Below are 13,101 nucleotides of genomic sequence, written 5' to 3'. Positions count from 1 at the left end.
TTTTTGTCGTAAAGCATCTTTTAAACAAAACGTATATTTCAAGTTCACGTGCAGACGTGAATATTTTACTGTTTTCACATGAAGTAAAACCATGTTTCTGTTTTGTAATATCAGGGATGACAACAAAAGAGTTTTGATAAGTGTAATGGTGTATGTACAAATACTGTACATACAGATTATTCTAAGGATGGGAGAGTTGCCATATCGCATCTGTACATTAGATGGCAGCAGACACGCACATTTGCTTCCTCGTGCATTTAGACTGAGCAAGCAAAACATGAAGTGAGGTAGAAAAAGTGATGTAATGCTAAAGGCCTGATGAGAAATATTCAGGCGATATAACAAGATAATATTGGATTTAGATTTATAGGTTAAGCAAATTCAATTTCTCAATTTAAAGTATAATATCAGTCATTGCATGAGCTTGCTTTGTGAGCTTATGGTCGGTGCTTAGTCTCGACTGCATCGCCTCTTTTCCCAGAGTAACACAATCCTGTATTGATCACACTAAGTGGCTTTCAGAAGCTGTCTCTGGTTTCTTTGAAGTCGTGACACAGGTGGCGCACTCGAGGGTCACCTTTTTACGGAAATGAGAGTTTTATTCCGCACTTGGCAGATTTTCCTCTGGTTTTCTACTTGAATTACAGACAACATGGAGGTAAATGTTGTGTCACCCACGAGAAACAGTCATCATCTTACACCGAGAGGCTTTTTCTCCAGTGTTTTTCCACCTCACTGTCATTTCAATAGACAATAGACCCTGTACCTCAAGCAGTAGACCCCTTGAATCAGAGAATTGTACTAGTCTCAGTCAAGCTGCCAATTCAGGTCAGTGAATTCATCCCGTGCTGTGTTTGCAGGGATTTAACAGTGTGGATAATTTAATGCTGAAACCAGAGAGGCTTCCAGCTTGGACAACGGTTTCCTGTGGAAAGACGGATTTACAGATTGTAACCGTACATTGTCACTTAATGCTTCCTGGCATCATGTGTGACTCATGCCTGGTGACTTGTACCTGAAATTCAATGTGGAATAATCAGTCCAGACATGAAACTGCGCAGTGTATAGAAGTGTGGAATAGATTTTATTTTCTTAACCATTGGTTTAGAAGCAAATATATAAACCTCTTTTCTAATTAAAACAGTTTGCTGGCTAGAGCAACAAAGCAGATCCTTACTGGAAATCTAGTTTTGCTTTATGATTGATCAGTTTTCAAACAGATATACAATAGATCCATGAGATGATTGTCTGGAAAAAATTGTTGGACCATCTTTAATTGGCAACACAAATTAAGATGACGAATTATATGAAAACAATTGATAACTTAAACTCTATTGAATTAAAGTTTTAAGTTGATCCAATCATTGTCTCATTTCAGTGTGGCTGCATTGTTTTCTCACCCAGTCTGTAACATTGTCAATAATTGTAAAATTATTTTCTGAACATAAGGGTGGAAAATTATTTTATCTTGCCATTTGTACAGAAGACTCATTATACAAAATCCATGTGTAAAATCCTATTTAAAAGAAGAATAACCTCTAACCTATGAGAAAAACAATACCATCATGCTTTTTTACAGGGACTGGTTATGACTCGCCTCCTTTCTCTCTTCTCACATGATGAATAGGGGTTATGGGCCTGTGGCTCGAAAACATTCCTTCTTTACATAAACAAAACTATTAGATAAAGTGGTGTCATAATTTTATTAGGAGGAGAGCATGTGTTTTTCATTAAAGATAAGCTCCTTGGGCTACTAGAGGTTGAAGGGTAGAAGATGAGGGGAGAGTGGGAGATGGAGACGGAGGAAAGGAGCTTGTTGGAGGTGAGGGGGAAAGAAAACATCACATTGATTTGTTCAGTTTGACTGAGGACATGAAGAGAAGGTCACGAGGGAGAAATGTTTGTTGATGTATACTGTTTGAACCACTGACCTTGTTAGCGCACGCACAAACACACACAGATATAGGGTAGGCAATGCAGAGCGGAGCTTGCCACTCAGCAAATGACACGTAGAGGGTCACTGTTGCTGTGGCGACTGGAAACACATCTGACCCTGAGCCACGTCGGCAGCATGGCAGGAATCAGCGTGACGCCTCGGGGTAGACAGGAGGGGAGCGAGCCGGCAGCGTCAGATTTAACATGATTCAAACCATCTCTCGTAAATAGAAGATGTTTTATATTTTTTCACACTGTATCATATTTACAGGTTATATATAACAATACTCTTTGCCACTAGATGTCGCACTAGCACGTCAGTCCAGAACAAATGCTTTGTCCATCACATGGATACAGTCCGTGGGTGAAATAGGCCCCGAAGCACTGAAGTTTAGGTGAGCCAAAGAAAACAACCTCATATGTGCCTGGACCAGCTACCAAAACAAAAACCAAAGTTCAGATCACAACACACACAGAGAGTGGAACTTTCTTGTTTTATATCCATTACAGAGAACATTGTTTTGACTGTGATGTGAGTATTTCAAATTTCATAAATGTACAACCTTTAAAAATAGAAATCATACAGCGAGTGAAAACAGGCAAAGACTGTTGTTTAATTAAACAAATTATATTACCTGCTGTTTATTGTTAACATGAGCTGAACCTACCATTTCAAATCCTTTGGTTTCCTTGGATTAAAGACCATAATCAAACCAGTTTAATGACATCATGATGCACTACATACTTCACTAAATATTCAGACAGCCTTACAATATGGTCAACTCACTACGCAGTGCACTATGTAGGGACTAGTGAGCGATTTTGGACCCAGCCTTTGAAGGGTCCTGGCAGGAGAAGTCTGCATTAAGAACATCCATCATGGCTGCGTTCCATCAAGCTGAGCCAGGTTCAGGGCTGTGCTTGTAATCAGGCCACTTAATGGAACCCAGCCATGAGCGTCATCAGATGCACCTGCTGCTCCTGCTGTGATAAGGTCATTTAGCTGCTGTGTTTTCTCTGCAGTCGTTTATATAGAATCTATATCAGCTATGTATTTACTTCCTGTCAGGTGCTGTAGTTTGCTGTATGACGTTGGATTTACTCACATGTGGAGGATGTCTACACAACACTAAGGTAAGCTTTAGCTGTTTGGAGTGTTGCTGCAGAGTTCAGTGATTTCTGCGCAGTGCCAGACTGTGGTTACAGTCGTCTGGGTTGTATAATCAGTGCATATGATGTGTTTGTGTTTTGTTGGCTGCTAATTTCTGCTTTTGCTCTAAGTGATGGTTTTGGTGGAGAAGTGGCAGAAGTGTTATGGTTTGTGTTGTTGTTGTTTAATTTGTTTCCCTTTGGAGTGTTTCTGTCTAAATGTAGAGCGTCGGGCTGAACGATTTAATAAACATATATCATGATTAAAAAGAAATTCACATCCGTTGATATGGTGACATAATTTTTAATTTTAAGTTAAAAGACAGTTTGCTGCTGAATTAAGATTTTAAACAAGCAAATACGAGGCGATCACATTATTAAATGTCTCTGAAAACTGTTTTATGTCCAGTTGACCGAATAAATGCAGCATTTCTCCATCTGCCCCACTCAAACCAACTCGGTTTCTGCTGCACAAGCATCTTTCTCACTTGATCAAGAGGCAGAACTTGGATTCGTAGTCAAGGCTCATTTAAATTACATATGTTTGTTTGGTGTAACTGTGCCTTGTTGACACGTAACCCACACATAATAAGGGAAATGTGTTTGAAGGATCATTTGCTTCAATCTGTCGAGCTAAGAAACATCTGTTTTGGAAATGAGCGGAAGATCATCATGTGGTGTGTTTGGGCTTGTTTTTATGTTCTGCTGGGGACTTCAATTTAAATATACACCAAGGATTTGTTTCAAACATTGTTTTCCATGGTTAGAGAGGTCTTTCTGAGAGATAAGACTTGGTTGTATAGGGTTGGGGGGAAGCATATATTTGGAAGTTAAAGAACCAGGCAAGGCTTACTGTCAGTGTCCCCCACAGGGATAGTCAAATGTGTGTGGCTGGAGAGAGAAGGCATGGGTGTGGTTGAAAGTCTGACCATGTAATTTAAAAAATGTCTTAGTTCCTCGCTCCCTGGTGAAGAGTCTGAAGCATCTGTGATTGTTGGTCACAAGCTCTCCTGAGTGCATTTGCAAAAACAACATTGATCTGATTCGCCAATTTAAACCTTTGTGTTATGCAAAAATATCTCAAATTAAATATAATCCAAATAAGTGCTTACGTTTAGACCTTCGGCAGAGAGGGGAGAGGAATGAACGCAAAATACAGTCGAGGAATTCCTACCAAAACAAAATGGCTGCCATCCAAACCCTCAGCCTGCGCCACCAATTTCAGTTTGTTGTAATATGTGGTTCTGAAATACCACAGCACTAATAAAGTGTGTGTGTGTGTGTGTGTGTGTGTGTGTGTGTGTGTGTGTGTGTGTGTGTGTGTGTGTGTGTGCGTGCACGTGCACGCACTCTGGTTCTGTGAGCCATGAAAGACTCTTTCCTGTCATGTCTTGCCTTGAATGTTACCGTCATGTTGTAGCTGGTATATTTTAACACTGCATAATCTGTTCTTTATCAAATCACAATCTCCCAATGACCATCCTCACATAGTTGCTGGAGACTTTATTCTCCATGATTGAGAGGCCTATTATTCCAGAAAAGGACTATTTGCGGTTCGATAACACAGTGGGCTTTAATAACGAAATGAATTCAGTGTGGTTTGATTTAGCCGTCAAATAAAGACGAGTGGTTTTCATGATTTGTCCTGTGCTTTTACTGTATTTTTGAAAAAATTTGTGTGTGCCACTTTGGGCCGATCTGTGCAAGGATTTGATTTGTGTCTGTAAAATTCTTGTCAAAATATTTATTCTGTTTGGGATGGTGGCTTAGCTGCTCCTGGAGAAGGACCGTTTCAATATGCGAGGCATGCCGTGTTTTTAGCATAAAAGGGATGAAACTTTAATGGCTGGTTTGAAAGCCGACGCTGTGCTGCAGCAGCGAGCACCAGATAATTTGACTGCATGGGATCGTTCTGCTGAGTTGTACCATCATTAACCCGTAACTGCATTCAAGAGAGTTGCGGCTTCTTTTTAATCATATATGTAATTAATTTTTACTGCCTGCTTTTAATTATTGCTTTAATGTTGTGTTATGACTGGATGTGGATTAATATGAAGAGGAACATTCTCTAAAGAGCACGGTATATACTTTTAAAATACTCTCAGAGGTGCAGTAACAGCCACACTGCAACAACTGGCAACCACTGTCCAGGTTCTAAAGGATGTCCTTTCTCCTATAATCTAGATTTGATCATACCAGAAGTTCTAATCTGGTTGTTGCACCTTATCAATAATTGACAATCTCAGCAAGGTATCTGTTTATATGTCCCATATTATTCCGGTTAGTGTGTGGAAGGACATTGTTTGTTGCAGCGCAGCAGCTCTTACTGCACCACTGAGCCCCATTTGGTATAAAGAATGGTTAGATGTGTAGAGTAACAAATACCCAGGCTCCTTCTCAAATATTTGTTCAATATTCCCAGAAGACCCATAATCCTCAGGTTCAGTCAAAGGGTTCTTGTGGGAGTAATAAATACCCATGATCCTTATCTAGGCCACTCAGATCCCCTTGTCTCAGGAAGAGAGAGGTTATCATTCCTCTTTAGACACAGTGCTCATCTGTCCAGAATGTAAACGCCTGTAATTTCCCAACAGGGAACAATGGGGAGGTTTAAGAGCCTCCGCTTTGTGAGCTGCTGCAGCTCATCATTAATGACGATCAAATTCAAGAACATGCATGAAACCATTTATCCATTTTTTTTTTTTTACCATTTGCAGAATCTCTGCAAAAGAGACAAATTTCTGTGAAGTGCGAGGGATGTTTAATTAACTCACATGAGGTGTCCAGGTATGTCGGAAATGTTCTTGGGATAATTATGGCATGATGGGGAATGGTTAAAAATAGACACTAACCTGTTCTCCCTGAGGAGCCCTTTTATCAAAATGCCATAAAACCAATCACCAACAGGGAGGGAACCCGTTCATTGTCCTAATTTGTCCGCCCAAGGACACGCTGTTCCAAATCCGGAGGGTAACTTGCTGTTTGGGCAACCTGTGGTCTTTGAGGCCAGGGAGAGCTGTAATCAGCGCGGCCTCTGCTTTACTTTGCTTGTAGTGGAAGCAATAATTTTGCAGTTTGACTTGTTCCCGCACTGAGCCGTGGTGACACGCTCGTCTTTCCAGAGGTGTGGTCTTGAGGTAACAGCGAGACAACCAGGGAGCTGTCTCTATAATTTTCTTGACAAATTGCTTGACATGGATTTGTTGGAAGTGAACTTGTTCATTTTCCACTTCTGCTAGTTGCGTCAGTTTTTTAAAAGGAAAACAAGTTGAAAAACATTTGTCATTTTACCAAAACACTTCTCGATTTGAACCTAGTTTTTTTTTTTTCTCCAAACAGTAATGAAAGTGGTCTGGGGACACTAAGCAACCTCGGTGTACCCCTGTTTGATGGACGGGCTGATGCATTCATTAAAGTTTCAGGCTCTGCAGGATAAAAATTTGAGAGAGGCCGACTTTGATGCAGCAGTGACCTTCTGCTTTTATAAAACACAATACTGGCGACAAATTAAAGACATTAAATGACCTTCAGGACATCTGAGTAGTATGAGGCATTAGAAGAGCAAAACTGTGAGTGAGCAGCTGAACTAAACCTCCATGATGTTCTATCAGACCTCAGACAGGATGAGCGAACAGGATAGCTAAGTTATTGTGAGGTGTAAGTAGTTTACACCATTTATAATGTGTTATTAGTCCCTAAAGTGAGCATTAAAGATGGATATATATATACATTTACAGTTTCATGACTAATGGTAAACATCTGTTGATGAAGATCATGTAATATGATAAAAGTCGAAGTGACTGCTGATAAATGGGGATGGGCGTTTCAGCAAATTACAGAATTTAAATAGGAATTAATAAAGAACACAGGGTATGTACGTTTCTTATTTATGCACAGTAACCTCACATGTTTCCAAGTGCCTGGAAGTAACAAGTAACATGACTACTAGCATTACTGCCACCCTCTGGCAATGGCAATAGTTTTACTTGATAACAGGTACTGGTAAAAAACGAAGCAGTTTTTAATGACAATTTGAAAAGTAGGTAACCATCCCTTCTACTAAATGGACCTGACTATAAAAACAATGTGAGCTATTCATTTCTTTAATGGCCTCAGACTGTTGCCCCTTTAATGTAGAATCATAAGTGTTTGTACACAGTGGGACATTACACTTCTCCTGTCTGCTTAGAATAGCACACAGTCGACCCAGAGCCCCTGTTAACACATCTGCCCAGTAAATTGCCTTGTTCTGCTGCTGCAGTTTGTGATTAATGAAATAAATAAACCCTAAAATGAACAAACTCAGCTGCTAAGCACAGCGCCTGCACAAACGGGAAAGCTGGTCTGGAGCATGTGAGCACTCCATAAAACACAAACCACCAAGTACACAGCTTAGCCGTGCTCCTTTTTATTCAATTATTCATCGCTGTGGAAAACAAATTACCAGTATGTGGTGCTGTGTGTTATCCTTAGACTGTGGACCCATGTGTCTCTCCGGCAGAGGAGATTCCCCCCGCTGGAATTCCAGAGATTCAGACGCCTCGTTTTGGAATTTTTAAATGACTGCCTGGCAGCCACCGGTGTTTCCACGGCAACCGTGTGATTGGGAAAGGCAATTTGAATGGTGGCTGTCGGCGAGGCAAATCGAGCGCTGCCACGGGGATACATTTTACCCGGCGAGAGTTTACGTTAAATGTGGGTCAATCATAAGCTTCTATTAAGTCTTCACCCTGGTGAGGCATATTAATTTGCATTTTGCTTCACTGGTGTTAATTTGCATTTGGCTTCACTTGTATTCCATTAAGGGTGGTGGGCTGGTTTCTGGTGTGTGTGATGACTGTGTGACAGTGGGAAGCAGACGGGGTGGGGGGGGGGAATGCAGAACTTCCAGTGCTTGCAGACTAATGGAGGCAGATGTCATCCTGTACTTTGCTTGGCTTTTGATCACTGTTTTTCTGATCAGGCAGCTCATTTGTTTAATGTGACATGTGCAGGGAACGAGCAGCGCTGAGGGATAAAGTACAGTGATGGTTTGCATTAACTGGCACTTAACATACAAATAAGGATTTTATCAGAGATTGTTGAGTAATGCTGCCATTATCGCTACGTTGTGGCTGGTCTGCTCTGACGATTCAATCACAATCAGTTGGATTGTGTTTATGTCTGCTGCAAAATCATGCCATTAAATGTTTTCTAGGTACTGGCAGCTTTCTTTTAAAGTATTTATGTGAGCTATAGGTCATGGAATTATAAGCTTTTATTCAAATGAATGAATGAAACTACTGAAACACATTCAGCAAATAACTGACATTACATCCAAGACTGAGATCAAATCTCTCTCAAACAATCCTAGACGGGTTCTATCAATCTCAGACTGATCCGTTAAAAATGTCACTTTTGACACCGTGCGCCAGTGAAGATATGAATATTTTGTTTCTAATGGCACATCTCAAACCAGTGGATGCTTTGCAGGGGGATTAACAAACAGGCTGAGAGGAACATCTGCATATCTGGTTATAAATCATGTGGTTATGGATGTTTTATAGTTGTGTGATTGTCGCCTGAAGAGAGAGAGACACACACACACACACACACACACACACACTGAATCAATACATCAGAAGTATGTTTTTACTGTATTCAGGCCAACTTGCTGAATACTGTGTTTTAGGATTTTTAATCCATAAATCTATATTTTTCTCTTACTTTAATTTGTATTCCTGTGTGTAACAACACAGTAGTTTATATTTCTTGAAGATAGATGAGATTAATTATATCCACCATAATCAATGTGTCAGAAAAATCGATTTAAATAATGCATATTAATCGCGGGGGGGTCAAACTAGATATTGGCACTTACCCAATGTTCAGACTGAGTATTGAATAAGAAATGAGCAATAAATATATTTCTACATAGTAGTATACAGTGAGTGTGACATATGCCTGCACAGCCTCATTCACTGGCCCAACAGAGTCCAACCGGGTTCAGACAAATCTTTTTTTAATGATATTGAGGTTCACGTTGGGTTTGGTCATGTTAGCTAGAATAACTTTTTAATTTAGTTTTTTATAGACAGAACATGCCTGTAATAGGGAAAACACTAGAGATATAAGGATAGTTGGTCATGTTTAGTCAGAAAATAATTGCGGTTCCGATTGCAATATTTCTGACACAATGCGGTAGTTTTCTTCTCTTGTCCTCAAAATGCTACTTTTAGAGATGCTGACCACTCAAGTGCCGCACAGAGGAAGTTATTTCACCGATGAGGACAAAGCCCTTTACAACCACACATGCCAGCCAGAGATCTGTCTCTAGACATATACGAATAGAGGCGACACACACACACACACACACACACACACACACACACACACATATAAATCCTTGGTAATGGTAATGAATAGCTGTGTTACTCTAAACGGCGTCTCCTGAGAATTGGTTGTTATGAATGACAGGGTTGTGTGCGTGTTGTATCTCAGCGTGAGCGCCTCACAGACTAACACTTCCTCCCCAGTGGATACGGATGCAGTGAGGAGCCTGTGTGCTTGCCTCAGCATTAACCCAGAGAGAAAGCAGGGGCGAGTCATCGTGAGCGACCGATTCTCTGCTGCTATTCATGGAAAGGGCAGCATCGGGTTTCCAGCACGAAAGAGCCTCTTCCCGTTTTTAATGTTTCACCAGCAGGAGGACGGTAATCGAGCTAACAACCATAACTACAAAATGGCTTTAGTTATCTTGACTTAAAACTAAACATTAAAAGGTCATTAGAAGTTTTCAAAGTGGAATACAGATATAACGGAGGGAGTACAGGGGGGTTTCTTCAAGCAGATGATGCAGGTACAATCTCGCATGTCAACACAGGTGCTTTTCAAGGTTGATTTAACAGTCAGGTTGACCGAAAAGATGCTTGTACCCAAGAATTCCTCTCACTTGTTTGCCAAAGCCTTATCTCACCGCTGAATTACCGTCTACAAACACATCTCCCCCCCAGGCGGAACAACACTCAGTCGAGCTGAAGCCATTAGTGAAGTAGGAGAAAGGAGGCTCGAACACGAGTGTAAACATGTGCAAACACCCATGATGAACGGCCTCCGTGAAACATCGAGGTTTGATTTTCTAAAAAAAAAAAACTTTTACTCTTCTATAATTCAAATGGTTTCTGCTCGTCCCTGCTCCTCACACTCATAACACTTTCAGCAGGAGACAGGAGCGCACGCTTTGCTGAAGTCACATTAAGAGTACATCTCAATTTAAGTTACATACTGAATAAAAGCAAATGTTGGCAACTAAAATTCTCAGTGAATGGCTTCTATTAGGGGCTTTTTGTTTATTAAGTAAAAGTTTCGACATGTTTTAGAAGGATGTTTTTCATTTTGACATTGCATTTGCACATTGTTTGTGCAGGGTGTAACTGCCTTGGTGTTGATGTTAAATCCTTTCTAGAGTGTTTTTTTAACAATTCAATTGTATTGCAGCTTTAAAGCGTACTTGATTTAATAAGTGCAAAATTGTGCAAATTTACATGAGGAATCACATAATAAATAAAACTTAACCCAACTACAATAATACAGCCAAATAATGAACCCTTCTAGTTTTGTTATATCTTTTATACAGTCTTTGAGAATTACTGTAAATGTGTCTAATTCTGGACTTTTGCAAATATTTTCATTCTGAGTAACAAATGTTTGGTTTCTTGAAAATCCCATATTCTTAGAGCGAGCGACAGTTTTAAATCGGATGCATGATTCACAACTCGGGGAATTAAGTCTGTGTGGTTGCTGCTGTTCCTCTACATGTCTAATTAAATCATGCAAATTACACATTTGTGTGCTACTGTAGTGCACAAACATTTTGCCCAATAGCCGCATACAGCTTTATGAAATATGACCTTGCACCACATTTAGATGACTTCTGATGCAAAATGAATCGAGGCGCAACAATGCAAAGTCTGTCAGGGTAATGACGAGGACGGCTGTTATTGTGTGGTAATTGGTTGAGAATGTGGGGAGGGAAGTAATGGAGAGACCGCGGACAGAGTCACTATCAGGGCTTTCATTTGTTTCCCCAGTAAGAACATGTCATTATCATCTGGAATCCAGACTAATACCAAAGATAATAGACTTTGGTTTACTGATACTGAATGTATTTTATCTGCGAGGGAGATTGTTCTTCGCTGTCATTTGGTAAAATGAAGGCAATTAAAATGTCAGACTGTCTGAGGCTTGAATTAAAAACTACAACTTGATCCAACTGTCACTGATAATTCCAGTTTTACGTCAACTCTTGACTGACTTAGCCAAAATGAGTTCAGTTGTGACCATGGGAACGTGTTGGGATCCATGATTCTGATGCCTGTAACACAACTACACTGGTGACTAAATATGACAGTTTTAATGTAATTTAATTTGAAAGTGAAATGTGGAGATAAAGCATGGTGGTATGGATCCAGCTCCAGAAGCTTAACAGGACGACTGCTGTGACCTGGATCACCAGCAGAGCAGGATTTCATCAGTGTAATTGGCCACAATGGCGTTTAAAACCTCTTTAGGAGATTTGATGTCCGTGCTTTGAAGCGTGCATATGTGTGTTCATTGGCCAGTGATAATTACCAAATCCTCGTAAACATTTTATTGGCACAGATGTGTCCATTTCATCCATGTCATACACATGCATGCAGGCCTTTGTGCAACAGGAACATCAAATCCTTGTTGAACACAAGCTAACACGATGCCGCCCCTGCAGGGAGTGACTCAGGCCGAGCATGTCTCACTTTGTGATTGCAGCTGTGTTCAATTTGGGCCTGAAATTGGATATTGTCTCCTCGGCTCTCTTTTTAATTAAACTCCTTCCTATTCCAGAGAACAGGCTAGATACCAGAACTGACTGTTAACGAATTAGTAAGATTTCTCCTACGCTTGTTGTCCCATTTAGTAATATAAAGGACATATTTGCACACAGTCTATTGTGGCATTGTGTTCAGGCACCATTCGCTTGTTAATCTGTTTGAACACAAACTCAGTGGGATGTTGGGAATCCAGTGGGCTGGTTGACGTGGCAACAATTATTTGTTAAAAAGCCTCATCTGGTGTTTGATGGGGACTCAAATTAAAACCGACAGAAATCAATCACGTTAATACGTCAAAACGTAATCCATCAGCCTCAGGAGAAATGACCTCATGATAAACTACAATGAGGTTTTTATTTAAAAAATGAATCATGACAAAACTTTTCGTCTTGTCTGAGGTGTGTACCTGTCTGTATTAGGCCTGCAGTGCTATTTGTTCATCCATCCGTCCATCCATTATCGAGAGCTGCTTATTCTTACATGTTTGTCTGACGAGCTAATCCCATAATGTCTTTTCACATTTCTGTTCATTAAATTGATCAAAGGGTTTTTCCCATCGAAGAAACATTAAGTGCGTTTAGGAAAGTGTGTGTTTTCTTTTTTAGTTCAGTTTAATCAGACTCTGGTTCATTTTCCCTCTTGAGCGGTTGGTTTGGGCAGGTGTGAGCACAGTAATCACGCTCGGGTGAAGAGCAAAACAACCGCACGGAGACCTTCTGGGAGGAGGTGGTCTCGGTCAGGTCCCAGATGAAGTCTGAAGTTTGTTTGTGGTGGAAACTTGATCCGACCTCGATCCAACCCAAGTAGCAGGTGTTCTTGCTAAGTTTGAGCTAAAAAGAAAAGCTTGAAGAACTCATGAGGTTGGAAAGGTTAGAAGTATCTGTCAGGTGAGGAAGAGGTCGTTGCTCTTCAGCGACTGGAGTAAGATGTACCTTGTTACTTGGAATTTGTCTCCGCATGCTGATCAGAGCAGTAGTTTATTGATTTATAGCAACTATTTAATTAGTCTTGTATGCTCTGTACATCACTTAAACATTGCTTAATAAAATTCAGATTATAATGTACTTTAGCCCCTCCTCTTTTTACCCATGATGCAGCTCAGCCCATGTGTGTTTTAGACATACAGTCTATGGTTTTAGATGAATACTCTGTAACAGTACTAAAACCATTA

General features: G+C 40.4%; 1 protein-coding gene across 1 annotated transcript in view; it reads left to right on the top strand.

Annotated features, from left to right (window-relative positions):
• Positions 1-3,006: 3,006 nt before the first annotated feature.
• sash1a (SAM and SH3 domain containing 1a) overlaps positions 3,007-13,101 on the top strand; it is a 214,274-nt gene continuing 204,179 nt past the window's right edge. The window contains exon 1 of the mRNA XM_069515468.1: positions 3,007-3,069. Coding sequence (XP_069371569.1) covers positions 3,022-3,069 — 48 coding nt within the window. The 5' untranslated portion in view covers positions 3,007-3,021. The remainder of the gene's footprint in view (positions 3,070-13,101) is intronic.

This window comes from Paralichthys olivaceus, chromosome 19 (genome assembly GCF_024713975.1).
Source record: "Paralichthys olivaceus isolate ysfri-2021 chromosome 19, ASM2471397v2, whole genome shotgun sequence".
Classification (NCBI taxonomy): Eukaryota; Metazoa; Chordata; class Actinopteri; order Pleuronectiformes; family Paralichthyidae; genus Paralichthys; species Paralichthys olivaceus.
Note: the sequence above shows the minus strand (reverse complement) of the source record. Positions and strands in the feature narration are given on the sequence as shown.